Here is a 27,419-nt window from a genome sequence, read left to right as displayed (position 1 = left end):
GGATGCGAAGGAATTTCAATCATCCGGATGATTCGGAAAATCCCAACCATCCGGATGATTCGGAATTCCCAACCGCCCGGATGATTCAGAGGCATATTAATGATGATAAAGGGGCATAAATACTGACGAAGGCAGAATGGTTTCTAAAATAAAAAAAAAACAGTATGATAAAAAACTGAGCAGGGGCAAAAATAGCTGTAGACCACTGTGAGTTGCCGGTCTCAGCAGTACGCGGGTAAAAAAAACATGTGTTGGAAGGCAAATTGTTGATGTCGAAATAGTCGTCATTCTACAGTTACAGTCTTTGCCAACCCCCTAGGCTTGTCGGGGTTTAAACCTTTTCGTTGGCTCAAATAGTAGCCAATGAGTTGCATTGGGATGCCTCCTAGCAAAGCAGTCAACGGGCCCGCCTTTGGGATGGGAATGATGTGGTTAACCCCAACCGGCACTCGGTCTGGACAGTCAGTAATGACCACAGTCTTCGCTCCGCGAGCCATAACCTGCTGAGTGCAGTTGGCGATCAGGTCTGCGTTGCCATCGTCGAGCATCAGCAGAATAACTGGAGTCGATTCTTGAGGATCGATCAGCGAGATCGGACCATGCTTCAGAGCGCCAGCTGCGAAACCCTCAGAATGCACGTAGGAAATCTCCTTGATCTTCAGTGCGCCTTCCAAGGCCACAGGATACCCAAATCCCTTCCCCAGGACGAAAATGCTGCGCGACGTCTCCAGATCACAGGCAACCAACTCTGCAATCTCACGTGTCTGCTGTATTGTCGTCTGGACGTTGTCTGGCAAATTTCGCAAGGCGGCGATGATTTCGTGACATCGAGCCCCTCGGGTTCCCTTGATCTGGCTCATCCAACAGGCTAGCATGGCCAGAACCGTCACTTGCGAGGTGAAAGCCTTGGTGCTCGCCACGGCGACCTCCCGACCAGCATTTAGGTAGAGGCCACATTCTGTGAGCCGAGCCAACGCGGATCCCACCACATTCACAATAGAGGCGACCATCGCGTCGCCCTTCTTGGCTGACCTGGCCGCCTTCATAACATCCAGAGTTTCACCAGATTGAGACAGGAAGAACACTGCAGAGTGGTTGGGGTCGCGCCTCGGCAAGTCGTCTTCTGTCATCTCCGTGGCGTCGAGGGTACGCACTGTGTCAGCCCCATTCAAGTACCGCATCAGGAGACGGCCGTAGGTCGCGGCGTGGAAGCTGGTGCCACAACCAACGAATACAATTTCCCGCAGGTCTTCCATAAAGGGCAGAATGTTCCTTAAGCCACCAAGCTTCACCTCATCGCCTGTCAACCGCCCAGCTAAAGCTCTTCTCGTGGCCTCGGGCTGCTCGTAAATCTCGCGTTCAGTCCACGTCAGGAACGGCTCCGGAGACATACGTAGATCCTTGTGTGGCACCGCCAAATGCCTTCGTTTGACGAGTTCGCCGACATTATCTGGTGCAAGGACTACGGTCTCGCCATCCTCTAGCACTGTGAAGGAGTCCACGTAGAGAGACAACACGGAGGGCTCAGATGCAGCGTAGATCTGCACCTGCTCGCACTTCGACGGGTGAGTTCGGACTCCAAACACCATAGGCGACCCGTGACAGGCCGCCACGATTTGGTTGGGGTAGTCGTGATGCATAATAGCCAGGCCCCATGTTCCCTCCAACCGTTCCAAGCAGGAGTGCACAGCTGGTACGAAGGCTTGCCCCTCGTCGAGGTATACTCCGATGAGGTTGGCGATAACCTCTGAGTCCGTCTCTGAGCGAAAGACGACTCCCTTGGACTCCATCTCCTTACGGAGTTCTGCGAAGTTGTAGATAACTCCGTTGTGGGCCAGTGCCACGCGCTGTTTGTGGTCGCAGTGTGGGTGAGCATTCTCATCTGTTTTGCCTCCGTGGGTCGCCCAACGTGTATGACCGATGCCGATTTTGGAATGCGCAGAGTGCTTTTCCAGATTGTCAGCCAGGGTCTTCACGCAGTCTACCCGTCCCAAACGGGAAGCGAATTTGGAGACCGTCAGACCTGCCATCTCAAGAGTAGCTATCCCGCAAGAGTCGTACCCTCGGTTCTGCATCACTTCTATGCCATCGACAAGCACTCTGCGTGCGTCCAGAGGACTCGACTCCGATGCCACAACAGCCACGATACCGCAGCATTCAGCCTTGGGGATCAGTCGCTGTATGGGCAGGCGTCTTGAAAGCGCACATAAGTACTTCATTTGGTTTTTTTGAGGTATCGATAACAATATTCGTCGACGACGATTGGTCTCGCGCGCTAAACTCTGCCCTAGACCGTGCTGGTAACGGGCAGACGATAGAGTGGGGATCGATGCATCACCCCTCAAACCCCACGGCACGTAAGGTTCACCGAAAAATACGTAGAAACAGGGATGCCTGGTAGTTGTTCTGTGGTCGATCCATCTCTTGTGGCTGATGAGGCGCGTGATAAGGAGTGCACCACTCCTGCCACAGGGAGCGTGACACCAAACAAGGCCGTCGACGTGGTAGACTCCGTCGTCGTCGGCGCTGTTGAGTCCATCGATGAATCAGCTGAGAGAGAGCATACAGAACCCTTTGGAATCCCTGACGAGCCTATTTTAATGCCATTCGATCTCGAGCGCGGTTCGGAGACTCTTGAACTCACCCGGCTGTCTGGTACACCTGCGGGCAAGGGACTCTCTGACCACGATCTCGCTTTGCTCTACAAGTCTCTGCATCCAAACGTGTTTCACCATCTAGGGTACCATCTGCTCGGCGATGATACTGGAGTTATTCGGGTATGGCGTGTACCGTCGTCATCGCCACTTTTCGTTCGTCCTACGAAAACCTGCAACGTTCGTCTACGAGGCGGCGATGCGGATGGCTGGGTACCTATGACTCAGCACTCTGAGTGTTTATATGAGATCTATTTTCACGTCGTCTCCGGAGACCGCACTGCAACTTGTGCGTACGAGATTAAGACAGGCGATCAACTCCTCCGCGACGCCTACAATTTCGGACTTCAGCTTCCGGAATTCGACCTCAAGCTGTTTCAGGGAGGCAGCTGCTGGACTGTTGCTAACCTCCTCGGATCGCACGTCATCACACTTGACGGCGTCTCCGGAGTTCGATTCGCGGTGTGGGCGCCCAATGCTCAAATTGTCCGAGTGGTCGGCGATTTCAATACTTGGGATGGCAGGGTACATCCGATGAGAAAGCGCGACCCTTATGGCGTCTGGGAACTCTTTATCCCTCACGTGACCCCTGGTAATAAGTATGGGTACAAGATCCACACGCCTCATGGTACGGATATGATTAAAATCGATCCATACGCCCAAGAGTTCGAGAATCCCCCGGCTCATGCATCGGTGATATCCGCCTGTGACGACGCCTACAAGCCGGTGAATGAGCGGTTCGAATGGACGGATCAGGAGTGGATAGAAAGGAGAGCCAACAACAAGGAGGTGATTCAGGACGCCCCAATGTCCATCTATGAGGTACATCTGCCCTCATGGGTTCGCGGGGAAGGCAATAGCTACCTAAAGTATCCTGAGTTGGCTTCCAGACTCATCGACCACCTCCTGAAACTGAACTTCACCCACGTCGAATTTCTCCCACTGGCTCATCACCCGTTTGAAGGCTCCTGGGGCTATCAGATTTCTGGCGAGTATGCTCCCTATTCCCGTCTCGGTTCTGCTGACGACTTCAAGTATTTGATTGACGAGCTGCACAGTGCGGGAATCGGTAGGTACCGTTAGCATAAGAAAGCACTCACTCTCCACAGGTGTGTTCATCGACTTCGTGCCAGCCCATTTCTGCAAGGATGACTGGGGACTCTGTACATATGACGGCGTTCCCCTATACGAGTATGCTGACCCCCGAGAGGGTGAACACAAGGGCTGGGGTACTCTCGTGTTTAACTACAGGCGGAATGAAGTGAAGTCCTTCTTGCTCGGTGCTGCCTACCACTGGTTCCGTCGCTATCATATCGACGGATTGAGGATAGACGCCGTCTCGTCCATGCTGTACAAGAACTATTGCAGGCCTGATGGAGAGTGGGTTCCTAACGAGTTCGGTGGCGACGCGAACTTGGAGGCAATCGCTCTGCTGCAGGAGATGAACTGGGTTGTGCATCAGCAGTTTCCTGGAGTATTCATGATGGCTGAGGAAGCCACATCGTGGAAGGGCGTGACCGACAAGGATTCGGGACGTGGAGGACTCGGCTTCGATGCGAAATGGGACCTCGGGTGGATGAACGACATGCTGTCCTATCTCACGACGCCCAATGCTGATCGTAGCAGCAAGCACAGCAAATTGACCTTCCGCGGTCTGTACGTGGCTCACGAGAAATGGATTCTACCGCTATCCCACGACGAAGTGGTGTCAGGCAAGGGCAGCCTGATCGACAAGTGTGGATACCAGGGCACCCCCTTCGCTGAGAGGCTCCAGACCATCAAAACCCTGTACACGTTCCAGATTGGGCAGCCTGGCAGACCTCTAATGTTCATGGGAGGCGAGTTTGGCCAGGGCCGCGAGTGGAAGGAGAGTCAGTCTTTGGACTGGCACGAGAGCGAGGAAGATGGACGTAAACGTCTGATGCTGTACGTGGCTGACCTGTTAGGTCTCTATCGCGACGAACCAGCGCTTCACAAAGGAGACAGTGAAGCGTGGAACTTTCAGTGGGTGGATTGTGATAACGCGTCTGACAGCGTCGTCGCGTTCATTCGAAAATACGGAAACTGGTACGACGACCTTCTTGTCATCTGCAACTTTTCGAACCGGCAGTACTACAATTACCCTGTTGGCGTCCCTCACGGCGGGGCGTGGAAGGTACTCCTGAACAGTGACGACTGGAAGTACGGAGGCACCATGAAGGGGCCTGGCAACGGCGGCGAGGTGAGCACTACGCAAGGTGGGCGTCTTGGATGGCCGCATTGTCTGTGGATGGACGTGCCTCCCTGCGGTTCCATAATTCTGAAGGTCGTTCGTACAAGTTAGATTCTCCCTCATGTGTAGCTAAACAATTTCAACCATGTGCTGAAACTCCATAAATGTCTGTGCTATTGCGGACCCAGTGTTATGCCGTTTACGTAGCGCTGGCTGCGGCTTCCACTCTAATCACCTTCGACGTGGACTATGACGTCTTTACGGACGCGGCTCGGCTTGTAAAAGATGGCGTTTCCCCCTACAATCGACACACCTACCGCTACACCCCCCTTCTGTGAGTGCCGCTGCCTCCTCTTACGCAGGGCGTATATGTGTTTGCCGAACCTGTGGTGGTACGGCTTCATGAAAGTTGTATTCGTAGCTCTCGGATTGGCGGCCGCATGGCGACAGGAGAAGCTACTGCGGATGTACGGGTGTTCCGCTGCTTGGGCGGTAAGGTTGCCAGCCATTTTTTGGCTCTTTAACCCGCTTGTGTTTGCAGTGAACGCTCGCGGCTCCGCTGACGTCGTCTGCTGCATTCTGACCTTGGAGGCGCTCTACCAATGCGAGCGTAGACGTCCGTTATTTGCAGGGCCGCTGCTCGGGTTGGCCGTGCACTTCAAAATCTACCCTGCAATCTTCGCAATGCCGCTGGCCATTGCGCTGAACCCCTCCTACTTGCGATCTTCCTGGGTCACTGTCATCAGGCACCCGCTGAGAGAAGTGATCTTGAAGTCTTGTCGGAAGCAATGGGCCTTCGGATTGTCAGCGCTGACCGTTTTTGCTGGCTTGAACGCCTTGTGCTATGTACGTTTAGGCTTCTCATTCCTATATGAGTCCTACATCTACCATGGCGTCCGCAAAGATCACCGTCACAACTTCAGTCCGTTCTTCTACCTGCAGTACCTTCTGTATCGATTCCCACGACAAAACATGACAGCTGCGTACTGGTTGAGACCTCAGATCCTCTTGACCGCCGTCCTCGGCCACCTCTACCGTGACGCTGTATGCGTGTCGCTTTTCCTAGCGTCTCTGGTGTTTGTTCACTACAACAAGGTTATCACCTCGCAGTACTTCCTTTGGTACTTGGTGTTCTTGCCTTTGGTGGTTTACAAGGTTTCAAAATCTGAGAATGACCTCCCAAGCAAAGTGAAGACTCATCTGGCCGTCGTCGCGGGCTGGTTCACCGTACAGCTGTGTTGGATGGCTGCCGCTGGGCTACAGGAGTTTAGGGGCATCGTCTCTTTTCACTATATGGCAGCCTTCTCGCTTGTGTTTCTCGTTCTGGCTTCTGGTTGGGCCGTCATGGTCATCTTCCAAATGAGTTCTCGAGGATCGCTACCCAAAGACGACGACAGCGAACCCAGTGTAGATGAGAAACGAGAAACCTAGGACTACCCACAGAATGAAAAGCTTCCAGTTGTTGCCTCCGACGCACTTTCCGGTCCAGACGCAGTGCTGTGTAAAATATTCTTCGCGAGCCCACGTGATCCATATCTGCTATGCACACACCACAGGTATCACAGTGCAGTGCGTTCCTAGGAGGCCGGATGCCGCAGTCCGCACACAGAGACCCCTGTTCCGCGTCCTCAGCGTCGTCGAGCACGACACCCGGGTCAGCCACGACCAAACGAAGAAATGTGGCTAGAGTGGCCACGACGATGACCCGTCCTGTAAATCTGACGAGTGAGCTGCTCAGGTGATGCCCGCGCTGTTGCCCCTACAGTGGTCCCTAGTGCTACCAAACCGAAGACGCCACCAATAATGAGCTGGAACGCCAGCATGATCTATGTAGATCGCAGAGGTGCCTCACGACGATAAAAATCCACTGGGGTCCCAGAAGGAAAAGATCTCCTCTTTTGGTGACGTGGAGAACTCTAAGGGATCCAACATAATGCCTTGCTCCTGATTCGATATGAAGCGCCATGCAAACTAGGTATTTTTTCTCGAATCAGCCATATTAATTGGTGAGTTTCCAATGAACAAGTTGCCGGATTCGGAATCTGTGGACCTGATCGGTCACGTAGACAACGGTCCCCTGACACACGTAACCGCTGATCTGGCTCAATTGCAGCCGGTGGTGGATAGTTTGGCTCCTTTGGATGAGACACACAGAGAACTGGAACGAGAATACTACAAGGAATTCAACGAACTGCGGCTAAAATACACTCAGAACTTCTCTCCTCTGTATCAGCAGCGAGCTAAGCTTCTGAGACCTGAGACATCTACGGAGTTTGGCACTCCAGCCATTCCTAGCTTTTGGTTAACCGCTATGAAGAACCACCCCCATCTAGCGGACCACATCCAAAAACATGATGAGGTGCTGTTACGGTACCTTGAGGACATCACGTTCCACTGGTCCGACGACCTTCGCGAATCGCACTCATTCACCCTGACATTCCAATTTTCTCCTAACCCGTTCTTTTCTCCTGAGAAGTTGACAAAGGAGTACATCTTCTGCGCACCTGACAAGGTGGATTTGTCTAGCGACCTTGGTGAGGACTTGCTCTCCGCCACCAAGTCCAGCGTAATCCAGTGGAACGCTGGCTGCGACGTGACAGAGCGCACTCAGACCCGTCGGCAGAAGAACAAAAAGACGCTTGAGACTCGTGTCATCGCGGAGACCGTTCGGCAAGAGAGCTTCTTCACATTCTTTGTGTCTCACGACACACCCAGTCGAGAGGTTTTGGCCGAAATGAGTGACGATGCACTGAGGTGAATTTTTAGGAAGGGTCACACGCAGAAATGTCGAGGCTGAGGTCGAAAATAACTTCGAGATTGGTATTATTCTGAGGGATCGAATAATCCCGCGAGCAGTGGGTTGGTACCTGGGAGTCGAACGAGACTACGACTACGACAGCAGCTCTGAGGCAAGTGAGCTATCGTCGGCTGAAGAAGAGGAAGACGATGACGAGCCCAAACCAAACGAGCAAGAGTGTAAACAGCAGTGATGTGCCTGTAGCGAACGTATGCTTGCCTCGGTGTCAGACACAACGAACGTGTAGAACAAATCATTGTTATCTAGATGTTAGTGTTACATAGAGCTGGACTCCGTCTGGATCTCAAAGAGGTCATCGAAGCTGATATTTCGCGGTCGGCTCTCGAATAGAGTTCGGAGGCGGAGAGGATTCATGACCGCTGATAGCTTTTGGAATAACGGTGGTACTCTAGGTCGAGGAGGCTCGTCGAGCCCACCAAACACCGCTGCTGGCATCCCAGTGTGTTCTGGGTCCCATGGTAACGCAACTGGATCGAACACGGCCTGCTTGTTGATGTTGATGCCATCCCGTATAAAAGCTGGACGTTCCGTCTCCGGAACGTCCACCAACTGGTGAACTTCGAGAGCATGCAACTTCAGCGTCAGACGGGCGCAGGGCCCCACATACTCGGGAGGGTCGAAGTAGCAGCCCCCGTACACCACAGTAGGTAACGGGCCCGGCAGCACTTCGTCCTTGACGTCGCTCTCTATGTCCCAATCTGCCACAGCTGACGATGGTATCTCAGAGATGTTCTGAGCGCAACCAATCAGAAAACGGCCTTGCGCCTTCTTCAGGCACCGCTTGATGCCTTTAGCTGGGGGTTCCGGAACATTTTCTTGGGGCTTCTCCTCCCAGTCGACTTGGACGTCCTCCATACCACTCGCGGGTATGATCCAACTGTATACACTGGGCCTCTCTCGAATCTCAGCTGGATTCTCCAGATGCACAATGTCGCGGATGTCCTTCACGTCAGGAGACACGTCGAACCGCGGAGCCACCACGAAGCCTCTGGGTGGGTTTTTTGGGGCCACATGCGCCGTTGTAGCTCCGGTTGGACGATGTGAACCCATTTCGGTCACTTCGTACCTTGGCGGCCCGTCCCCTTGGGCCGGCTCCACTGACACCATCAGGAAGTATGACGGCTGCATCTGAGACTCCAAAAAAGGGTTGGAACTCGCTCTACTCAGAGATTCAGTAGCTGCGATGTGCGCGGACCCAGGCGGCAGGTGGGATCTGTAAGTCTCTACTGCCTGTTGCACCGAGACCGGAAGGCTTGTCATCCGTTCGAACTGCACCCTAGGGTGCAGTGCGCAGGCACACATACGAGGTGTGAAATGTGGGTGTGAATCGCTGACGAGGCAGTTAAAACCTTTAAGAGGTAAGCAGGCAAAGAGCTCAACTACGTTTCATACTCAACTTAGATTCAGAATGCAATAACGCGCCATCCCTTGCATATAACTCGCCCAAGGTATTGTCTTGCGAGGCATAGGCGTTTAGTTCGACACACTAACCAAAGATCTGTTGGGGCTTGCCCATGGTGCTCTTGATGTGTAGGACCTTGACGTTCTGCCAGTTCTTCTTGAGCAGGGATACTAGGAAGTTGATAGCAGTGGACAGGTTCTGCAGGAGCTGCTGCTCCGTCATCTGAACGTTGCCAACAGCGACGTTCATGCAGAGGACCTTCTTCAGCTGGAACTTGACGCTGGCTTTGACCTCCTGTAGCTTGACGGCCATGTCGTCATTGTGAGTGATCAGAGTGGGGAACTTGCCAGCTTTGTTCAATCCGGGTCCCAGAATTCTGGGAATTTGGGGGATGAGCACCTGGCTACCAAGGAAGGCGTCGTAGGAGCCAGCAAGCTTCTTCACTAGTCGCGAGTTCTTGTTGAGCTTCTTGAGAGCCTCCACATCCATGTGGGGCAGACCCAACTTCTCAGCCTCCTCACAGTGCTTTGTGTCGCCAAAGACGCACACTCGCATGCGAGGCTTCGGAATACAAGGCAGCTTAACGGTTCCAGCGAAACGCTTATCTCTCTGAGTATCGTAATCCTTGAGCCCAATCTGTAGCTCAACCGTCTCAACGAAGTTTCGCTTCTTCTCTGCGGATTGCAGAAGGATCGTAGAGATCGCCTGCTTGAGTTGTTCAACGTTGAGCTTGGATGCCATGGGAGTGTTTTATGATGTCGGCTTTGCCTCCTCCTCTGCTAATGGGACCATAAATCCATCTTTAAGGGACAGAACGGACGCCACGTTGCGCCATCTACCTGCGACCAATGGATGACCCCACACATGCCCCAAATCAATGTCGCAAGAGCTCGTCCCCGCATATTACTGAAGAGCCGGAAACTCAAGTGTTACGTTTGAAGGATTTGTCCTCCCAAGAACGAAGGCGGCTCTATCCGTCCACCAGAACCCAACGACCGCGCGCGCCATCATTGGGTTCGCTCGGTAGAATATCCAAATCGGACTTCGGCAGCCTACGCGCTCCTTATCGCGTCACGATGCGAAGAGTGGTCCGGTCCCCTTACCACCAGCTTATCGGTCGTCGGACAGTAACGGCGGAAGTGTGTGATGATGTGCAGCAGTTTCACATCGAGGAGGAAGTCGACGAGTGCGATGCGAAGGCGCGTCTCGAGGCATGGGCGCGGTACCCAGATCTCCTTAGAGCTGCGCTGCCAGCCCTGTGGGACCTGGCAGTTTATGCGACGTGCGCTGGTTTGGTCTGGTTCCTGTGTACAGCGGTGATGAGCGATGTCCATTCTCGACTGCAGCTGAGATCCCGCTCATTGGAATCGAAATCGCTGGAGTGTCAGATGAACTTCAAGCGAAATCATTGCGACCCCAGAAGCCAGCGCCCCCCTGCCTTGGAGTCGATTTGTAACCAGTGGAAGGAGTGTGTCGAGACAGGAGCCATCAGTGATTCGAGGACAAAAGTGACCGCTGAGATCCTTGCGGAGACCTGCAACTCTTTTTTCGGTAGTCTGACCTGGATAACCAGTGTGAAGCTTGTAATTGCTGCTGGTGTGCTTCTGTATTGGACTCTTCGTTTTAGACGGTGACTCATTGTGCACCTAGAATAGTTGCCCCACAGAGATAGGTGGTGCACGTCTAAAAACCACAAATGGCGCTGAGGCTGAGCATTCTCCTCTACCCCGTAGCATCAGCGAACTGGCGTGATAGTTTGAACGGGTACTGCGCTCGGTTATTCTCGGAGTACGAGGACCCAAAAACCCTTTCTCTGGATTTGGAGCAATCCTTTCGCTCTTCCCGCAGGATACCTGCGTTGGAATCTGAGTGGAGCGGCTTGAAACTGATCCAGGTTCAATCGGTAATTAGGCACGGTGCACGCGCACCATCGGAGGAGCACATCGGAACATTCAACATGGAGGAAACCGTACAATGGGATTGTCCGTTCAACGAGACCTTCATGCCTGAAGAGATTCAGCAACCCCTGTTCTACAAGATGTATGATGCGTCTCCTCAGCACAACATAATGAAGGGCACCTGTGCTAAGGGTCAGCTGTTGGCCGAGGGCGCATATCAAACACGGATTCTAGGCGACATTGTCAGAGAGGCGTACTTCTCTGATAACAATGTGTTCAAGGACAAGTCAAAGAGCCTAGTGGATCCGACTACCGCTGACACTAGCGGCGCTTTCAGCAAGTTGTTCTATGTTCGATCGACCGACAAGGCCAGGACCAAGCTGTCAGGCTCCAACTACATGTCCTCCCTTCTAAAGGATTTCACAACAACAGGGGAGGTATTGCCAATACATACGATGGATGCCAAACATGAGACGCTGGACCCGAATTGGGTTGGGTACTGTCCTGAGATCGATCGCGCCTACAACTTCAGTGAATCATCGCAACAAAAGCATGCACTCGAGCGACAGAATGATGTGGTTCGGAATGAAGTTTACGACGCCTTCGATGCAAATCTCGATGGCATTTGGGCGTGGGGGGTCATGGACATTCTGAAATGTCATATCTGCGCCGATAAAGTGGATCAGCTCCCAGAGAGCGTGCAGCCAGTGGATGAACGCAGGCAGGACCTGATCGTTCGAGCTTTGAAAGCAGTGGATGACGAGGATATGTTTAGGTTTCACTTCGACAACGCCTCGTACTCCAAGGCTGCAATGATCAGACCAGTTGTCGAAATGAAGTCCTGGTTCCTTGGTGCCTACTCTGAGTATGTCGCGCCCCGCAACGAGACGCTGGATAGTTTGACACTCGAATTCCAGGACAGGATCGACGCCATGAAGACCCTGAATCGTGGCAATCTGCCGAAGTTTGTACTGTTTTCTGCACACGACTACACGATCATGCCCTTGTTGGGCTCTCTTGGCGCCTGGGAGAACGAGTCGGGTGAGTATGTCTTCCCACCATACGCTAGCATGATCAACTTTGAGTACTACGAGTATGAAGGATTATACTACTTCCGCCTGGTCTATAACGGTGAAGTGATCACCTCTAGAATATCTGGGTGCGAGGAGCAAGCCGTGTGCGACGTCAGAACCCTCTTTACCGCGTCCGACTTCGCAACTCCTGCCGCCTACGCGGAGACCTGTTTGCCTATAGAACCAGATAACGGAGCTTCCTCGAGACTCCTCGGGTTGGTCGCGCTCTTCGGGGCTGTGTTGTTCATGTAGGTTCACTTTGGCTCCTTCTTGTTTGGGTGTCTGAGTGACTTGTGAGAAAACAATTCAAAACAATTCCATTCTGTTCACCACCCCGCAGCAGGTATTCACAATCACAAACATGCTATTGCTGCTGATTTCGGCTGTCGCCTCGCGGTACGCTGCGGACTGGAACCAGAGTTTAAATGGCTACTGCGCAAAAGTGTTTACCGAATACGAGAATCCGACAAGCCTTTCCCTCGAACTGGAAAGAGCATATCGCTCCTCTCGCGTTATCCCTCCCTTGGAAGGTGCGGCCCGCGTGATGGACCTGATTCATGTCCAGTCCATGATTCGACTGGGAGCTAGGGCACCACTCGAGGAGCACATCGGAAGATTCAACATGGAGGATACCGTACAATGGAATTGTTCATTCAACGAGACCTTCCTGCCTGAAGAGATTCAGCGACCCCTGTTCTACAAGATGTATGATGCGTCTCCGCAGCACAACCTAATGAAGGGCACCTGTGCTAAGGGTCAGCTGCTGGCCGAGGGCGCATATCAAACACGGATTCTAGGCGACATTGTTAGAGAGGCGTACTTCTCTGATAACAATGTGTTCAAGGACAAGTCAAAGAGCCTAGTGGATCCGACTACCGCTGACACTAGCGACGCTTTCAGCAAGTTGTTCTATGTTCGATCGACCGACAAGTCGCAGACTCGACTGTCGGCTGCCAACTTCATGTCGACTGTGCTTGAGGCATTCGATACGACAGGTCAGTCGTTGCCCATCCACACCATTGATATCGAACACGAGACACTGGACCCCAACCTTTTGGGCTACTGTCCAGAAGTTACGCTGGCGTTCAGGCTGGCAGCCTCCTCCGCCGAGAAGCGTGCTCTCGAGAAAATCGATCTGAACATTCGAAAAGCGGTCTACGATGCCTTTGATGCGGACTTGGACGAAGTTTGGCCCTGGGGTGTTATGGACATCATCAAATCTCACATCTGCGCCGGCAAAATCGATGACCTGCCGTTTGCTTTGCAGCCCCTTGACGAGGACAGGCAAGACTTCATGGCCAGAGCGCTGAAAGCAGCTGACGACGAGGGCATGTTCAAATATCACTATGACAACGCCTTGTTTTCGAAGGCCTCCATGGTCAGGCTAGTCGTCGACATGAAGGCCCACTTCCTTGGCGCTTACGCGGAATATGCGAATGAAACGTCGGTTCATGACGACGTGCTGGATGGACAAGTGATTGAATTCCAACAGAGGATCGACAACTTGAAGACGGTTAATCGAGGGAATGTGCCGAAGTTTGTGCTACGAGCTGCACACGCCCAAACCCTGATGTCTTTGCTCGCCTCTCTGGATATCTGGCAAGCTGAGGATGGTCACTTCGTTTTCCCTCCTTTTGCCAGCATGCTCAACTTCGAGTATTACGCCGAGCCATTGACGAGAACTTTCTACGTCCGCATTCTTTACAACGGGGAAACGATCACGTCACGGCTTGAAGGCTGCCAGGGCCGATCCATCTGCAGCGTGATCGACCTGTTTACAGCTTCGCCATTTGCGTCCCCAGAATTCTATGCTGATAGTTGCCCGCCACACAAACCAAGCGACGGGAGCCGCATGAACGGGACTCGAATGATAGTGCTGCTCACAATGGCAGGAGGAGCCCTTTTTGTGTAGCTTACCTCAACGTCGTATGTACATACAGATCGTTATGACCGCACTCGTGTCGTTCTCGTTCTCCGAATGCTTCTCTTGGGCGCGGTTGTAATAATTCCAGCGAATATGGAGTCGCGCCTTCAAAGTACAACTCCGCCTTCACACTCACCCACGAAGAAATACCGCGACTCCATGTGGATGGACAAGGAGGTGCTGAATGAGAAACTTGGACGATTGAGCGACATCGCCGCTCAATTGTCAGCGGAAATAGCGTCTCTGAAACGCGACATTCGTGGGTCAGAGCCTGATCAGTCGGTCGGCGCTCGGCCCAAACCGATTCGATCGGACACGGGGCTCCCTTCTCCCAGATTACGCCAACAAATCATGCGAAACTTTGGGAACAAGTACCTTCTTTCAGAGCTGTTTAGCGCTATTAACGAGGAAGTTGTAGCTCTATGGCCGCCCTCCTGCGAAAATCACAAGTACGGACACAGTGCGGTATAACACAGACAATTGCTACACGGATGTGTGACGAATGATGCATTCGTGTTCGTCTATGACGACAACACCATAGAGTGGCACGGGGTGCCCATCAGGCTGGAGGACAGAATTCAAGACGTGATCCAATCCAGAGGCGCTCTCGGAATAGCGAGTCTAAGTCTTGGCCTAGACAATAGGTATTACATTAAGCTACACGACGGTCGTACGGAATGGTCAGGCTCCAATAGCTTCGCAACCGCGCTTCATCAGGGCGTCCAGGACCGAAAAAACGTGAGCCGAGTAGCCTTCGGACCTAAGAGCAGCTGGGTGGTGCTGTGGTCAGATGGCAGCTTCGAAGCGAAAGGAATTCCAGGCAATCTGAAGAGCCGCCTGGAGCAGGACATGGAAAAGGCCAGAACTGACGACTTGGCTCCGACTTTGTGTGACATGTCGCTGGGCGCTGACGGGGAGTGGTTCCTTCTCTACGACGACCACTCGGTTTGTGCAGACGGCTTGTCCACTGAGTTGTACGAGACGCTTCGTCGGGTCCGCGAGGCCCGTGGCAGAGTTAGGATGATTACGTTCGGAGATGTAGGCCAGTGGTTAGTCCGCTTTTGGAAAGAGCCAGAGTAATAATCTTGAGTTACCCGTGAGTGCTGATTCGCTTGTCCCATTCGTTTACGTCATGCCCCAATGGCTGAGTGGAGACACTTTCTGATCTATAGGGCGACTGATATTCTCACGGCGGTGACGATGATCGGCTTTGTTTCCCTGATGCTGGAGACTGCGTCAAGCCCGCCAATCGCCTACATATTGACGTTCTTGTGCTGCTCCTGCAGCCTAATGGCGTTTCTTTCCGAATCGGAAGTGGGAGAAGCTCTCCACCACTCATCCAGACTTTTAATAATGCGATGCTGCTGATCTCTTGTGCCGCATTTATGCTGGTGCAGAGCCTACAGTGGGTAGCTGATGGGGACAGTCTTCGTGAGTGGGCACGCTGGTGGAAACAGATTCGACATCTCACTCCATCGTTTTGGCTTTCACCCTCTGCGGGTTCCCAATTGTAATACCAATGGGGTTGACTCTTATTTTCTACACCTCGGTAATTTTCCTACCCGTAGCAGAAACAATCAGTGAAGCGGCACGGGTAGCGATTCACTGCGAGGTGCTGTTCGGCACTCTCATTGGTGTATCCCTGTGGGCATCCAATCGGCAACTGGAATCGCTGTTAAAAGAGGCCCTCGAAGCACCGTATATCTTGACAAATCATTCCTACATACGTCAGATCGAAGCATTCCTTTTTCCATGGATCCGGTCGATGCTCTATACTAACGGGCTCTCATCTATTTTAGACTCAAGGGACATACTTGAGACGTCACCTCGCACTGATATTGGAGTCGATGACGACTCCAATGAGGTTTCAGCCGAGTACAACCCCCCTATAACAGCCAGAGTCGGCTTTCATTGCTGGCCCACAGCTGTGCCGTCCAATCTTAATATGTCTCAGTCATCTAAGCCCTCCCTCGAGACTCCGAAGAGGGGCCAAGACTGTGTGAACCTCAAATGGGTGATGGGTTTCCCCCAGTTCCCGAAACAGAGGCACAGCGAGCCCAGCCCCTTGATCGGGCAGGACACTGCTGACCTTCTCTGGTGCCAGCAGGCCGCTGGCTACTCTCGGCCGATCCCTATCGAGCGGATCATCTTTCTGCAACAACGGCAACGGCGACGGATGGTAACGTCCAAGGCTGCCACCTCCGTCCCCAGTAACTCCCACCTGGGGGGCGTACTGCAAAGGATAGCGCAATACATTCGTGACTGCAGCCATGAACGACGTCCTCTGTCGTGGCCGTCGAACGACATACCGGGCCAGCGGTGGAGCCTTCAGATGGGCGGCTTTCTGGAGTCTGAGTTCCGCACATGGCACGAGCAGATATTCTCGCGACTCAGAACGTCGAGGGCACGGCGCCTGCCAATGCTGCAGCAGCTGGCTCTCCTCACTGGAGATCTAACGGCGAACGTTTTACTCGTGAGATCAGTACGGAGCGCGTGGAGCGCTGTCTCTCATGGTCCCCAAATCAGCAGCTTCCTGGCGGTCATTTGGTCTAATACTGCTGTAACCCATTGCGCCTATCTGGTTAAGAGAGTTGCTGAACGACGTCACGTAACCTACCGAAAGACTATTCCTGTAGTGTTCTGCGAGTCGATAGCGCTGGTGTCTATGGTCGTGCGGGTAGGCGCTGTCTACATGTTCCCAATGGAGATACCTGACCCCATCTTGTACATGTACGCTCAGTTGGTTTTGCACCACGGCGTGATCTCCGCAATCTCCAGCCACACGTTTCTCAAGAAGTACATTCTGGAACGGATCATTGCTGTAGCAGCCATCATATGTCTGTCAGTCATCTTTGGCGGTCTGCTCAACGATCAGGCGCTTGACAGAGTGATAGTCCAGCGTACCTCACACAGGTCCAAGCTACATGGATGTTTACGACTGCGACCTTGACTGCGATGTTCTTCCTCAAACGGACGCACGAGTTACTTGCGCGGAAGTTGTTCTGCGGAGCAGTGTTACCGTACTTGACTCAATTGTATGTGAGTGCCTTCACGAAGGCTCATACAGCGTCTTGAGGTGGCTTATTCGCGCTGCACCAATCAGGACCCGATTCCATCGCGGAACTCCCAGCGTCACCACCGAGTGGAGTCGTCAATGTAGATACAGTGTATGCGCCTAGGATTTCCATAAACTATCGGTAAACAAGCATGATTATCTACATCCGTCGGTCCTAGGGCCAGCCCTTCGGAGGGACTGGGTGTCCGCCGCTTGTCTCGGACGGCGTAGGACCTCCATAGATGGGTCTCGGCTTGGGTAGAGCAGGGTGCGTTGTCTGGGGCGGAATCCGGAGGCTTTGCTGAGCGGGTCGTTGATTCTGTTTCGCATGACATCAGCGCGCATAGCATCGGGGCGGCTGGAGGCCGTGTGCACCACAGGGCGGGTCGAGTTGCCGCGCACGAAGCTACGAGACGGAGTCGTGGCGACGAAGCGGTCATCCAGGCCCAGACGTCCAGTATCCATCTGTCCTGGGCCCTGCCTAGCCGTTGCCACTGAGGGCACCATGTAGCTGAGAGTGACGTGCTCGGGGCGCTGAAGTGTGGAGTCGTCAGGCCGTACAGTTAAAGGCCTACGCGACGCACGAGACCCCTGACCGTCGACGTTGGGGACGCACCTGTAGGCGGTCCGCTGGTCTGGCGCCTGGAATGCCATGCGAGGATCGGGTACCTGGTGAATATAATACTGATCTGCTCCCGAGTAGACCGGTTTTTGGTGACGGCGTTCCGTGGTTTGGTAAAGCGTTTGGTCGGGAACTCTGTAGAGGGTCCGTTGATCGGGAGCTTGGTGGTACACAGTGCGTTGGTCTGGCACCGGTCTGCAGTGAGGCCCCGTATTGGCATGCCTGCCCTCCCTCTCGTGTCGCGTTGCCTGCAAAGGCTTGACGAATGGCGGTTCGTTTTGGTATTGTGTTGCGCCGCAGGCGGCACGGGGCCGGATGATTACGTCTCGTTGGGTAGGGGGATTTTCACGAGTGTCGTTGGTGCGGATGGTCTCCACCTGTGGCTTCGTCGGCACGGGTCTTCTGCGCGTGAGACGGCCTGGCCCGTCCTGGGGTACTCTGACGACCATACGGTCTCGTGACGCAGATCCCTGAAGAGGGCGGAGCAAACTCCGTTCAAGGGTACCGACTTTGGCGCGACTTGACTCAGTTTCAGTTTTTCGAGTGATCCACTGGTTTCCCGGAGCTCTCCGATACGTTGACTGCGAACTTGGTGCCAGAGAACCCCCGTCAGAAGGAGGACACTCCGCTGGCTCCGCAGTGGGGAGGGCCCCCCTACCACACGGTGTATCCGGCGGGGTGGCCAGCCGTGTCGCCTTTGCCGGTCTCCTCCCAGAGACGCCGAGGTCGAATCCGTAGATCTCGTAGCTGTTGGAGAAGACGCCCAGGGTGCTCGTCTCTTTCAGGCGCCTCTCTACACCACTAACAGTGCGTTTTTCGCCTGGGCCAAATGGCTGCCAGGGATCTCCACCCTCTGCAATAGAGGACACGTTAGGACGTTTTTTATAGGACAGGGCCAGTGCTCGTGGGTGCTTGCCATCTTCCAGCTTGCGAGGTGACCGCACACAACTCTTAGGAGACCTCTCCCCATCGTTGACTTGTCTCCATGACAGAGCACGAGATGTCCCCCGAGTCAGGCTCGCATGTTGCAGCTTCTCCAGCACCGATCCGCTTGGCTTGGTTTCCGAACAGTACGCATTCACAAACAAACTTAGGAACTCCCTTGGAATGTGAGGAGCGAACCGCTTAATCAATCTGTGGATGTGAACTCTTTTGCGGAGTTGCCGGTCAGACAACGCTTTGCGCATAGTGACCGTGTACCTGAAGGAGTACGGCAAGTCAACGACGCTGACAGGCTTGGCACCTCGAATGAACGGGTGATGCAAGGCCTCCTTCATCGAGATACGATCAGACGGCCTGAAGGCCATAAGCCGCATGACGAAGTCAACAGCTTCGTGACTGATCGAAAACGACTTAAAGATCAGCTCATCCAAATCTCCCTCCTTAAAGAGCTCCCAGCGGATATCGTTGTCTCCATTCCACGAGGTCTCAAACAGCGGGTACGCAGTCAGCATGTAGAAGACGGACCAACCCAAACACCACGAGTCGATCTTGGTGGCGAGGTACGGCTCCTCATCGAACAGCTCAGGAGGGCGGAAGCGCTTCCCCACACAGCCGGCGTATGCCACAGCTGCTTCCCCTCTATCCGAAGCGTTGAAATACGTAGCTTGTCCTGGATCGCATACCTTTACGCAGTAGGTTCGATCTGGGTTCAGGAAGAGCAAGCAATTCTCCAGACTGAAATCTTGGATAGCTAGGTGCTGCTCATGACAGTAGTCGATGCCTTGGATGATCTGACACACAAGCCCCTTGGCGAGGTGCTCGGGTATTCCGGCGGGGTAGTGGCGCAGGAGCTCCAACATGTCCTCGCCCTCCGCGTACTCAGACACCACAAAGTGATGGGAGGCGTTATGAAACACCTCTCTGAAGGAGAAAAGATTCCTGTGTCCTCGGAAAACATTCGCGAAAAAGACTTCGGCAAGCGGAGTTTCCGGAAGTCGAGCTGCATTACACCGAGGAAGCAGGCTCACGTCTCTGGCTCTCCCGCTCCAAGATCGTACTTTTGCTGAGCGCCTTCACTGCTACGAGGTCATGCGAGATCAGTCCCTCGGCAACGAAAACCCTCCCAAACAGTGATTGCTGCAGGTCACGGTGTAGGTGATAAGATTCGAGCAATCCAGCAATCTGGACGTCCGTACAGAGATCATCCTCAGGTTCCGCCCCGGTCATGCTCAGTAAAATTGAGCGTTTTGACAGGTGTTGATGAGGGCTGTGCAAGCACTTCAGAGAACAGCGCGCTTCACTGGGTTCCTGTCTGGCTGGCTGGCGGTGCTGGTCGGAATAATTCACATTCTGACCATTGAGGCTCATCTTGTTTGGCCCACTCGGGAGGAAGGTGCGACGGGATGGTCAGTGATTGAAGACGACGTGAACAAGTATATTTGGCGACTGAAACTATTCTCGCTGGAACCTGACGTGTTCAGTGAGTGTACTTTGCAACCACAACGCAGTCGACAGTTGGACCCCGTTGGTCTTAGGTGCCTTGACCATCGCTGCGCATTCAGGCGCTAGGCTACGTGAGACGCTTCCCGCTCCCTAACGCAGCCTTCGTATCCACGTCATTCGCCGTGCACACGCTTTGGATGCTGTTTCTGGGTTTGTTTGGGGTGGTGGGGTATCGAGGCGGAATCGGAATCGTGTGCAGTATTCCCGTCTGGATATCCGCCTTCTGCTCGCTCGGTGCGTTCCTGGTGGCTGACGACGAAGCCACCTACCAATGGCGGCTAGGCCGGCGGCTGCGGCGCACTCGACGCAAAATAGTGCTGGATCGGAAAAAGCGAAAGGTTCCTGTTGCTGTGGTTGAGACGGTGTAGACGGTGTAGCAAAAGGTCCCTGTTGCTGCGGTGGAAACTTCTATTTAAGATGCAAACTGTGCCTCCGGAGGAGATTACCGACAGGCTCGGCGACATGCGGAAGTAGGTTATCAGTTGTGCTTAGTGTAGGCGAGCTCCAACCTTAAATGATGTCTCGTACTTGCCTTCGATTTCGATCGTTCTGGGCGGTCGACGAACTCGACTTGAGTTGATTCCGTTCTTACGGCGTGAGAATTGGCGTTAACACAAAACAGACGTCTTGTTCGAGTCGGTACTAGAGGACGAGCCGCAGCATTCAGATGTGAGGGAGGCGTTCTGCTCATGTGCGACTTTGTATCCTAATATCGCTGTGGCAGTTGCAGAGAGCTGTGTGTCGTGGACCGTCGAGGGCCACCTTGACGCTCTTTTTGACCTTCTCGTCCCTCTGGCCTTACAGCCGGAGAAGGAGGTGCAGGAAGCCGCTTTGAGGTCACTCGCGGACTCCATCGCGTTGTCAGAGACCAAGACTTGCGTGGAGCTGGTGCTGAACCTAAACTCCCACCCCAACCCCAGAGGCGGGATCGTGCTCGCGAAATTGATGTCCGCTCTTGTTGAGAAAGTCGGTAGCCGGCCCGACCTTTTCATGCCTTCCAGTATGGAAGACCTCAAATGCCAGGTGACCGAGTATATGACCGCTACCCAAACAGACGTCCGCTCTGCAACAGCGGCTGAATTGCTACCGATCATTGCCGCCTTTCACACCTACGATCCGTCTGTCGTATCCGCTGCGACTGGGTGGATTAAAACCGTCGTACAGGACACGCACGACGCGATTCGGTTGCGTGGCATTCCCCTGGCGTTGGGCTTTCTGGCTCTGCTTCCCAAGGAGGAATCCAGACTTTACATGCCCCCAATCTGGTCGAGTATCCTGCCACTGGCTGCTGATCATGGGTGGCTCACTCGCCTCACATTCGCCGAGAACTTTTCAAAGATTCTCTGTGCTTTTCAATCAAGTTGTTTCTTATCTGGATCGTTGGTGCTGTCGCTGTACGTGCCGCTGCTGGTGGACAGTCTGGACGACGTACGGCAGGTTGCCCTGGAGCAGGCTCCGGGGGTATTGACGGCGTTACTATCCAAGCAGTCAGATGTGTCAGTCCTCCTCTCCATGCAGTCCCACATCGCGAAGCTCCTTCAAGACAGCTCCGCTGATATTCGAACGTCGGTTTTCAGAATTGGCTTGGAACTGGTGTCCCTATACTCGGAAAGCCAACACTCATCCAAGGATCAGCTGATGAAAGGTCTAGTTCTGCATGTGTGCGCCCCTGCCCTACAGGACCCTGACCCCTTTGTTCTTCGGGAGTGCCTGGTCCATCTGACCCGTGTGGACCAAACATTGTGCTTCCCTGCTTTAAGCGTGGCCACCTCCACGGCCCTCTTGACATTGATGCAGGAGGAGGGCTGGCGAGATGTTTGCGTGGCGCTTCAAGTCGCCCCCGACCTTTGTCAGATAGTTTATCATCAGGCATCCTCGTCGGATTTGTACGCGACAATCAGTCAGGTATTAGCGCTGACAGTCAAACGTGAGCTGCTATCTGATCCCTGACGCAGTCGTGGCGCATGCTGCGTTCGCAGTGAGAGTTAGCGCTGCCACGCACCTCCCTCGACTGGTGCGGGGTCCTTTGCGAGCGCGAATGGGACATCTCTGGCCATTGATCACAGCTCTGTGCGATGGCGACACTGAGATGGTTGACTCTACGGAGCCGCTGCTGACGACGATCGCGCCCGTTCATCGAATTAAGAGTGCGACCATCCTCCTTCTGGAAAACCTACCTGAAGAACTCGAAGCACGGCAGCTCCTGGTTCGCTTGGCCACCGACACAGCGGTCTGCGTGCGCGCTGCAGCCGGCCGAACTGCATCGACGTGGGTCGAAACACCAGAACCTGAAGCAGCAGAAACGGCGAGTCATGTGCTAAGAACGCTGCGTCAAGATTCAGACCCCTGTGTGTGTGAATCTGCCACTTAAAGACGACTCTCGTTTCGTACTCACATTGTCAATCATCACCCACCACAATTTCGCAAAATATGGCATTGAACCAGAAAAGATTCCAACATGATCAACTTGTACGTCATTGACTGCCGTAACATTCTCCTCGAAACGAGTCGTAATCGCTTCATCAACGAATTGATTTGGATCTTTGGATTAATGTTTTCTTTTTTTCTTGTCGAGCTTTGGCAGAGATGTGACGAATGCATCGTTGTGGCTAGTTGCCGACCACAACATTACGAGTTTGTTGAGGCTGATGATGCACGAGATCACTGAAGGTTCCTGCGATTTGTAGGAGTAGTGCTGGAATCGAATGAACTGCGAACCAGAATCAAGCAGGTAACTCCCTCACCTCCTTGTCGTTCGTGACCCTCACGGTCATGTATCCGGACTTCTTGTTGTACCTGGTACACAGCCGAGACTGTGTGCACTCATCCAGTATCTCACCATCCTAGGATCGGACTGGTAGAGCTTCAGAGCGATTTGGCGGAACAGAGTCCATTGACGTACACGGGGCATGGATTTGCCGATTTTCGTGCACAGCGTTGAGAAGCTTTCCGTGTCTCTTTTTTAAGATCATTTGAACTTTTCCTGTGAAGGGGCCAGAAGCATCAAGGAAGCATTTCCTTGACTGATTCTAAAACTTTCCCGCTTCAGCGTAAGCATTTCATTCTCAAACTTTGCTCGTCAATACACGTATCACAAAAACACGAACCTTGAAATGTACTTTGTGGTCTACTTCGGCAATAAAGTTAACATCTCCTCTTGGGCAGCCCATTTCTTCGCTACGTCATCACGTTTGTCGATTAAAGTCTGACGTTCGACTTTTAAGGCTCTGCGTTTCCATGGTTTCGTCTGTCTTAGCTGCTTCTCCACTTGCAATAACTCCTCCTCCATCTGCGAGAACTCCTCCTTGTAAACATTCACAAGATGTTGAATGTATGGTCGCGACTTCTTCGTTGTCGCCAAGGTCATCTCCTTCTGAATCTTCTTCTTTCGCAGCTGTCGGGACTGATTTAAGTAGTGTTCCTTGACATTTTGGCTCTTGATTGTGTCTGTTCCCAAGTCACTTGAGAGGTCGCACACCAGTTGATCAAAAAGAATAGCTTTTTCCTCCAGAACCGCGATTTCCTTCTCTAATGCATCTACAATGTTCATGATTCGCGCACTAGGCGGTAGTGCAGTGGCATAGACGTCGTCCTTATCTCCATATGCCATCTCGAGGCGGATCACCTGATCACTGGATGGGGTGACCTGGTCTCGAGCGATCACGGTGAGGCGGGGATCTGGTGCTACCTCGGCGTACGAGGGTTCGGCGGCTATCCAGAGTTCTTGCTCGTCGGTGAACTCGCCTGCCGTGTAGTTGATGGCCCCCATTTCGTCCATGGTATAAAAGCCCACGCTTTCACGGTCCGACGTGGACGGCGACGGTGCCTGCTCACTGATGGTCGACGGCGGCCTTACAGCGACGGGCCCCATGTTGAAGTTTTGCTGTAGTGCAGTTCTAGGGTCGTATTGGTGCGTTTCCCCCGAAACGACGCTTCTGGACGCAAGCGGGGAAGGTTGATGCGATTCGATCGTATGCTGCGTCGCCGCGTCCTTGTTCTGCCAGAATGCCAATGCCGCGCCAGCAAGTGCAACAGAGGGTGTTTCGGGCTTGTCCAAGCTCCTCTTATCAATAATCATATTTAATGCAAATATCTGATTTCGTCTTCGCTAAGGCATGTGATGAACTCATTGATTTCATGATCAAGATGTATTTACTCAACGCCATGTCCAGCCTGTTTGTTGTGCGATCGTCGCTTCGCATCGAGCTTGCAAATATATGTTTTTCGCTTTCATGTACACTTCATATAACACGTTCACCTAAAACACTATCACATCTCACAGACTGCGGTCATTCTCGGAGCCTGCGCAGTTTGTGCCCGGTCAGTTGGTTCATCTCGTCCACATTTTTCCTGTTTAGCTCAGCCAGTTGGTGTTTCAGTTGCGTCACCTCCTCCGTTTTTTCCTTTCGCACCTGTCGGGCCTTGGGTCTGACTACGAACCCCATATCCCGTATCTCTTGTTCCAAACGCCAGATCTTTTCATTGAGGCCGTTCCTTTGCGTTTCGTAGGCTGTGGGCTCTGTGAGCCGAGAGAACGAAACTAGGAGGACTCTTTTGCACTCTGTCTTGACCGTCGCGAGGAGAGTTTGTGTCTGAGCATCCGACTCACAGTCAATCCGATTGTCTAAAGCACATGATATCTGCCACAAATGGTCCGATGCCCGTTTGAGATCCCGACCGTTTAATATGGACGAGGAATTCTCAATGTGATGGATGTACTCCATTACGCCGTCCAGTTGGAGAACACCGGCCTCGTTACACAGGGTTTTTGGGTAGAAGGACCAGACACCATTCTGATTATCGGATGCAACCTGAATCTCCTCAGAAGCCTCATAAGCAGCGGAAACGTTCTCGGCCACAGACTTCTTTCCTGACCCAACCCGAATCTCGCCCTTATCGGATGCAACCTGAATCTCCTTGGTAGCCTCACAAGCAGCGGCAGCGTTCTCGGCCACAGATTCCTCGGACTCCTCGGTGTAGAACTCAGCAATACTGAGCGCTGCAGCCAAGTCAGAAGGAGACATAGTCGGGAAGTCTTCCTCGACCACCTTAAGATTCTTAACTGCCGGGCCCTGTCTATTGATCCATTCTGTACGGAGCGTGTCAATGTCCTGATACTCTACCGCGCCCTGGCGGCGTTCGCGAATTCTCTTGTTTTTATAGAAGTCAGCTTGCTTCGGGGTGAGTTGAACCTGACATTCCACGATTCCCTCGGAGTTTTCTCCGGATTCGACAAGATCCAGAATTACGTGCGGTGTCCAGTTGACATAGTCTGCATATTTCCTGTCGTTGACGGTCGATGGCTTTAAGAAGCTGGCGCTGTTGACATAGTCTTCCCGAGGAGCTGCGGATTCTACAGCTTTGTTGATAGCGCGCGACGGGGATAGTTTGGAAGGATGCGAAGGGGCCTCCTGACGTCCCGTGGTGCGGTCACGTCGGTTCCCTGTGGCCTGGTCCTTCGTGGCCTGGTCCTTTGCGGCCTCCTCACGCTTCAGCCACGTTGCCAAAACACTGGCAACAGCGATGGATGTAATGTTGTCGGATTTTATGTTGACGATCATGATATACGATTTTATGGGATTTTTATGTTTGCACTCTCATGCGTGAATATGGGCAGCATTCACATGAGGGAATGGGGATTGCCAACTTGACAAAATGAGAAAATGGTAGGGGAAATGCTCATCCATCGCGCAGTTCTCGAACTTCACAGTTCGACCTGTCACGGTACACGAATCTTCGTAACCGTGGACACTGGATCCAGACTTTCTTCGTATACTCCGCTGACAGAGGATCATTCGCCACAGCCGGGTCCCAGGGTAACGCCCTGCATGGTAGCACAAGAACACGCAGTCCTCGTGGAAACCAGGAAAGCAACGGTCGAGCTGGCGACTCGACTTTCAGAATTCGGACATCAGGTGGCAGGAGCATACTCATGTGGTGGTCACCGTCCATCTCCAAACGCCGCAGCGAAGGCGGCAACGAAGGCCACGAATGACAAGACACGCGCGATAGCTCACAGGAGAACAGTTGATCTGGGAATTGCGTCAAAGTCATCGAGCAACTTTCCAACCACAGATGTCGAATGCTTCCCGGTACAGAGCTGACGGCGAACTCACTGGTACCCGACAACTTCAAGGTGAGGAGGGTCGCTGGCAGCATATCTGCCTCGAGGCGTCCTCGGTCCACAGTGACGTTTAGATACGTCAACCGGGTCGGTAGCAGACTAAAATCCTCTGCTGCGTGCAGCCCTGCGCAGAGGTGAGAGATGTACGCAGGCAACGAAGCGTCCACATCCAGCCACAACGCCAGTCTCCGTAAGTGCGGGTGCTCCGCCGGAAGTGTGTGCAGCTCGGAGGTCTCCAGCCAGGCCGCCTCCACGTGGTCAGGTACATAGAGTGGGGAGGACTCTACGCAAAGCCCCCGGCACAGGTCTCGCTTGTCCTCAGGGGTACAGCTGCGGTCGCGCAGGGCGAAACAGGGGTACTTCCTCAACGACTCTTCGGTCGCTTTGCACAGCAGCCTTAGCCGGTTCACGACCTCGCACCGCTCTCTGCAGATCGGATTGAATGACGTGTCGGCAAAGTCCAGGATGCCGTGCAGCACGGCCAGAGGAAGCCGGTGCAGCATGCCACGGCCAGAGGAATTGCTAGTTTCATTTTTCGGTTCCCCACTAAGGAAAGCCACTAGGGGCAGTTCCGTCTGTCATTAATGTGCAGGTCTGTCTGTTAAAGTGTACTGTCTGTATTTAATGTGGGAAGTGTTGGATTTGGAATAATGGAGCGGGTTTCCATCTCTAAATGGTTCGTCTCGAAAGTGGATTATAGGCCACCAACGTCAGAAGTGGTACATCCATAGAACCTGTGCTTCAGTGACACATCCCATATTTAATGGAACAACAGATAGATCCTGTGCTTCAGGAACGACAGTTAGAACCTGTGCACATTCCACATTAAATGGAGCAACTGTAAGTGGATGTAGCGACCACATAATGGAGACCTGATCGGCGACATACTCAACGGTTGCACTGTATAGCAAGTTATTGGATTTGGATGGCATGGGCCTCCCAACGCTAGAACCTGCGCTTCAGTCATATTCAATGGAACCTTGCCACACCGAGACAAAACGGAGCCCTCACTAGCTTAAAGAGACTAATAAACAGTACTAACGACTCAAGATCTGCACTGAATGGGAATCTAGTGATGAAAATTCAACTCCGACCTGTTGTGGAGACTTCCTTAGATGTCTGATGTGCGTTGTCCCTCCTTATCATAGGCGCCCATCTAGGAGCGGCTCTGTTTGGGAGGGAATATTGTTCG

At 53.2% G+C, this 27,419-nt stretch overlaps 16 protein-coding genes across 23 annotated transcripts; 9 read left to right on the top strand and 7 right to left on the bottom strand.

The window, feature by feature from the left end:
- Window positions 1–284: 284 nt before the first annotated feature.
- Window positions 285–2,219, bottom strand: KVP17_004279 (uncharacterized protein; the record flags this gene model as incomplete). The annotated part of the gene is made up of 1 exon (XM_068522327.1): window positions 285–2,219. The coding sequence occupies one exon, from the start codon at window positions 2,217–2,219 to the stop codon at window positions 285–287; it is 1,935 nt and encodes a 644-aa protein (XP_068376639.1).
- A 171-nt stretch (window positions 2,220–2,390) lies between these two features.
- Window positions 2,391–6,297, top strand: KVP17_004269 (uncharacterized protein; the record flags this gene model as incomplete). Of its 3 annotated transcripts, XM_068522312.1 has the most annotated exons (4): window positions 2,391–3,723; window positions 3,764–4,891; window positions 5,074–5,200; window positions 5,229–6,297. In XM_068522312.1, 4 exons carry the CDS (start codon window positions 2,391–2,393, stop codon window positions 6,295–6,297), a joined length of 3,657 nt encoding a protein of 1,218 aa, XP_068376626.1. The 3 variants fall into 3 exon arrangements, with proteins under 3 accessions (XP_068376626.1, XP_068376627.1, XP_068376628.1); XM_068522313.1 differs by lacking the exons at window positions 5,074–5,200; window positions 5,229–6,297 and having other exon boundaries at window positions 3,764–4,977; XM_068522314.1 differs by lacking the exons at window positions 2,391–3,723; window positions 3,764–4,891; window positions 5,074–5,200 and having other exon boundaries at window positions 5,269–6,297.
- A 586-nt stretch (window positions 6,298–6,883) lies between these two features.
- On the top strand, window positions 6,884–7,856 carry KVP17_004280 (uncharacterized protein; the record flags this gene model as incomplete). 2 transcript variants are annotated; one of them, XM_068522328.1, is made up of 2 exons in its annotated part: window positions 6,884–7,620; window positions 7,649–7,856. In XM_068522328.1, 2 exons carry the CDS (start codon window positions 6,884–6,886, stop codon window positions 7,854–7,856), a joined length of 945 nt encoding a protein of 314 aa, XP_068376640.1. The 2 variants fall into 2 exon arrangements, with proteins under 2 accessions (XP_068376640.1, XP_068376641.1); XM_068522329.1 differs by lacking the exon at window positions 7,649–7,856 and having other exon boundaries at window positions 6,884–7,624.
- Window positions 7,857–7,939: 83 nt separating this feature from the next.
- KVP17_004276 (uncharacterized protein) lies at window positions 7,940–8,986 on the bottom strand (the record flags this gene model as incomplete). The annotated part of the gene is made up of 1 exon (XM_068522322.1): window positions 7,940–8,986. One exon carries the CDS (start codon window positions 8,984–8,986, stop codon window positions 7,940–7,942), a length of 1,047 nt encoding a protein of 348 aa, XP_068376636.1.
- A 184-nt stretch (window positions 8,987–9,170) lies between these two features.
- KVP17_004271 (uncharacterized protein) lies at window positions 9,171–9,827 on the bottom strand (the record flags this gene model as incomplete). The annotated part of the gene is made up of 1 exon (XM_068522316.1): window positions 9,171–9,827. One exon carries the CDS (start codon window positions 9,825–9,827, stop codon window positions 9,171–9,173), a length of 657 nt encoding a protein of 218 aa, XP_068376630.1.
- A 335-nt stretch (window positions 9,828–10,162) lies between these two features.
- On the top strand, window positions 10,163–10,720 carry KVP17_004270 (uncharacterized protein; the record flags this gene model as incomplete). The annotated part of the gene is made up of 1 exon (XM_068522315.1): window positions 10,163–10,720. One exon carries the CDS (start codon window positions 10,163–10,165, stop codon window positions 10,718–10,720), a length of 558 nt encoding a protein of 185 aa, XP_068376629.1.
- A 62-nt stretch (window positions 10,721–10,782) lies between these two features.
- Window positions 10,783–12,309, top strand: KVP17_004277 (uncharacterized protein; the record flags this gene model as incomplete). The annotated part of the gene is made up of 1 exon (XM_068522323.1): window positions 10,783–12,309. The coding sequence occupies one exon, from the start codon at window positions 10,783–10,785 to the stop codon at window positions 12,307–12,309; it is 1,527 nt and encodes a 508-aa protein (XP_068376637.1).
- Window positions 12,310–12,418: 109 nt separating this feature from the next.
- On the top strand, window positions 12,419–13,969 carry KVP17_004281 (uncharacterized protein; the record flags this gene model as incomplete). The annotated part of the gene is made up of 1 exon (XM_068522330.1): window positions 12,419–13,969. One exon carries the CDS (start codon window positions 12,419–12,421, stop codon window positions 13,967–13,969), a length of 1,551 nt encoding a protein of 516 aa, XP_068376642.1.
- Window positions 13,970–14,074: 105 nt separating this feature from the next.
- On the top strand, window positions 14,075–15,061 carry KVP17_004267 (uncharacterized protein; the record flags this gene model as incomplete). Of its 2 annotated transcripts, none has more annotated exons than XM_068522307.1 (2): window positions 14,075–14,430; window positions 14,458–15,061. In XM_068522307.1, 2 exons carry the CDS (start codon window positions 14,075–14,077, stop codon window positions 15,059–15,061), a joined length of 960 nt encoding a protein of 319 aa, XP_068376622.1. The 2 variants fall into 2 exon arrangements, with proteins under 2 accessions (XP_068376622.1, XP_068376623.1); XM_068522308.1 differs by having other exon boundaries at window positions 14,141–14,430.
- Window positions 15,062–15,121: 60 nt separating this feature from the next.
- On the top strand, window positions 15,122–17,141 carry KVP17_004268 (uncharacterized protein; the record flags this gene model as incomplete). 2 transcript variants are annotated; one of them, XM_068522311.1, is made up of 5 exons in its annotated part: window positions 15,122–15,295; window positions 15,325–15,412; window positions 15,439–16,868; window positions 16,895–17,020; window positions 17,049–17,141. In XM_068522311.1, the coding sequence occupies 5 exons, from the start codon at window positions 15,122–15,124 to the stop codon at window positions 17,139–17,141; spliced, it is 1,911 nt and encodes a 636-aa protein (XP_068376625.1). The 2 variants fall into 2 exon arrangements, with proteins under 2 accessions (XP_068376625.1, XP_068376624.1); XM_068522310.1 differs by lacking the exons at window positions 15,122–15,295; window positions 15,325–15,412; window positions 17,049–17,141 and having other exon boundaries at window positions 15,501–16,931.
- A 51-nt stretch (window positions 17,142–17,192) lies between these two features.
- KVP17_004278 (uncharacterized protein) lies at window positions 17,193–19,460 on the bottom strand (the record flags this gene model as incomplete). The annotated part of the gene is made up of 1 exon (XM_068522326.1): window positions 17,193–19,460. One exon carries the CDS (start codon window positions 19,458–19,460, stop codon window positions 17,193–17,195), a length of 2,268 nt encoding a protein of 755 aa, XP_068376638.1.
- A 400-nt stretch (window positions 19,461–19,860) lies between these two features.
- Window positions 19,861–20,471, top strand: KVP17_004282 (uncharacterized protein; the record flags this gene model as incomplete). 2 transcript variants are annotated; one of them, XM_068522331.1, is made up of 3 exons in its annotated part: window positions 19,861–20,080; window positions 20,109–20,174; window positions 20,203–20,471. In XM_068522331.1, the coding sequence occupies 3 exons, from the start codon at window positions 19,861–19,863 to the stop codon at window positions 20,469–20,471; spliced, it is 555 nt and encodes a 184-aa protein (XP_068376643.1). The 2 variants fall into 2 exon arrangements, with proteins under 2 accessions (XP_068376643.1, XP_068376644.1); XM_068522332.1 differs by lacking the exons at window positions 19,861–20,080; window positions 20,109–20,174 and having other exon boundaries at window positions 20,241–20,471.
- A 49-nt stretch (window positions 20,472–20,520) lies between these two features.
- KVP17_004275 (uncharacterized protein) lies at window positions 20,521–22,474 on the top strand (the record flags this gene model as incomplete). Of its 2 annotated transcripts, XM_068522320.1 has the most annotated exons (4): window positions 20,521–20,573; window positions 20,601–20,698; window positions 20,726–22,030; window positions 22,059–22,474. In XM_068522320.1, 4 exons carry the CDS (start codon window positions 20,521–20,523, stop codon window positions 22,472–22,474), a joined length of 1,872 nt encoding a protein of 623 aa, XP_068376634.1. The 2 variants fall into 2 exon arrangements, with proteins under 2 accessions (XP_068376634.1, XP_068376635.1); XM_068522321.1 differs by lacking the exons at window positions 20,521–20,573; window positions 20,601–20,698; window positions 22,059–22,474 and having other exon boundaries at window positions 21,094–22,053.
- Window positions 22,475–23,230: 756 nt separating this feature from the next.
- Window positions 23,231–24,181, bottom strand: KVP17_004273 (uncharacterized protein; the record flags this gene model as incomplete). Its single annotated transcript, XM_068522318.1, has 1 exon — window positions 23,231–24,181. The coding sequence occupies one exon, from the start codon at window positions 24,179–24,181 to the stop codon at window positions 23,231–23,233; it is 951 nt and encodes a 316-aa protein (XP_068376632.1).
- Window positions 24,182–24,392: 211 nt separating this feature from the next.
- Window positions 24,393–25,664, bottom strand: KVP17_004274 (uncharacterized protein; the record flags this gene model as incomplete). The annotated part of the gene is made up of 1 exon (XM_068522319.1): window positions 24,393–25,664. The coding sequence occupies one exon, from the start codon at window positions 25,662–25,664 to the stop codon at window positions 24,393–24,395; it is 1,272 nt and encodes a 423-aa protein (XP_068376633.1).
- Window positions 25,665–25,782: 118 nt separating this feature from the next.
- Window positions 25,783–26,730, bottom strand: KVP17_004272 (uncharacterized protein; the record flags this gene model as incomplete). Its single annotated transcript, XM_068522317.1, has 1 exon — window positions 25,783–26,730. The coding sequence occupies one exon, from the start codon at window positions 26,728–26,730 to the stop codon at window positions 25,783–25,785; it is 948 nt and encodes a 315-aa protein (XP_068376631.1).
- Between the last annotated feature and the right edge of the window lie 689 nt (window positions 26,731–27,419).

Source organism: the organism of the source record quoted next, assembly GCF_019968985.1.
Source record: "MAG: Porospora cf. gigantea B chromosome Unknown PgB_NODE_232_length_27419_cov_127.246, whole genome shotgun sequence".
NCBI lineage: Eukaryota > Apicomplexa > Conoidasida > Eugregarinorida > Porosporidae > Porospora > Porospora cf. gigantea B.
The sequence above is the reverse complement of the archived record's forward strand: the minus strand, read 5'-3'. Positions and strand labels throughout refer to the sequence as shown.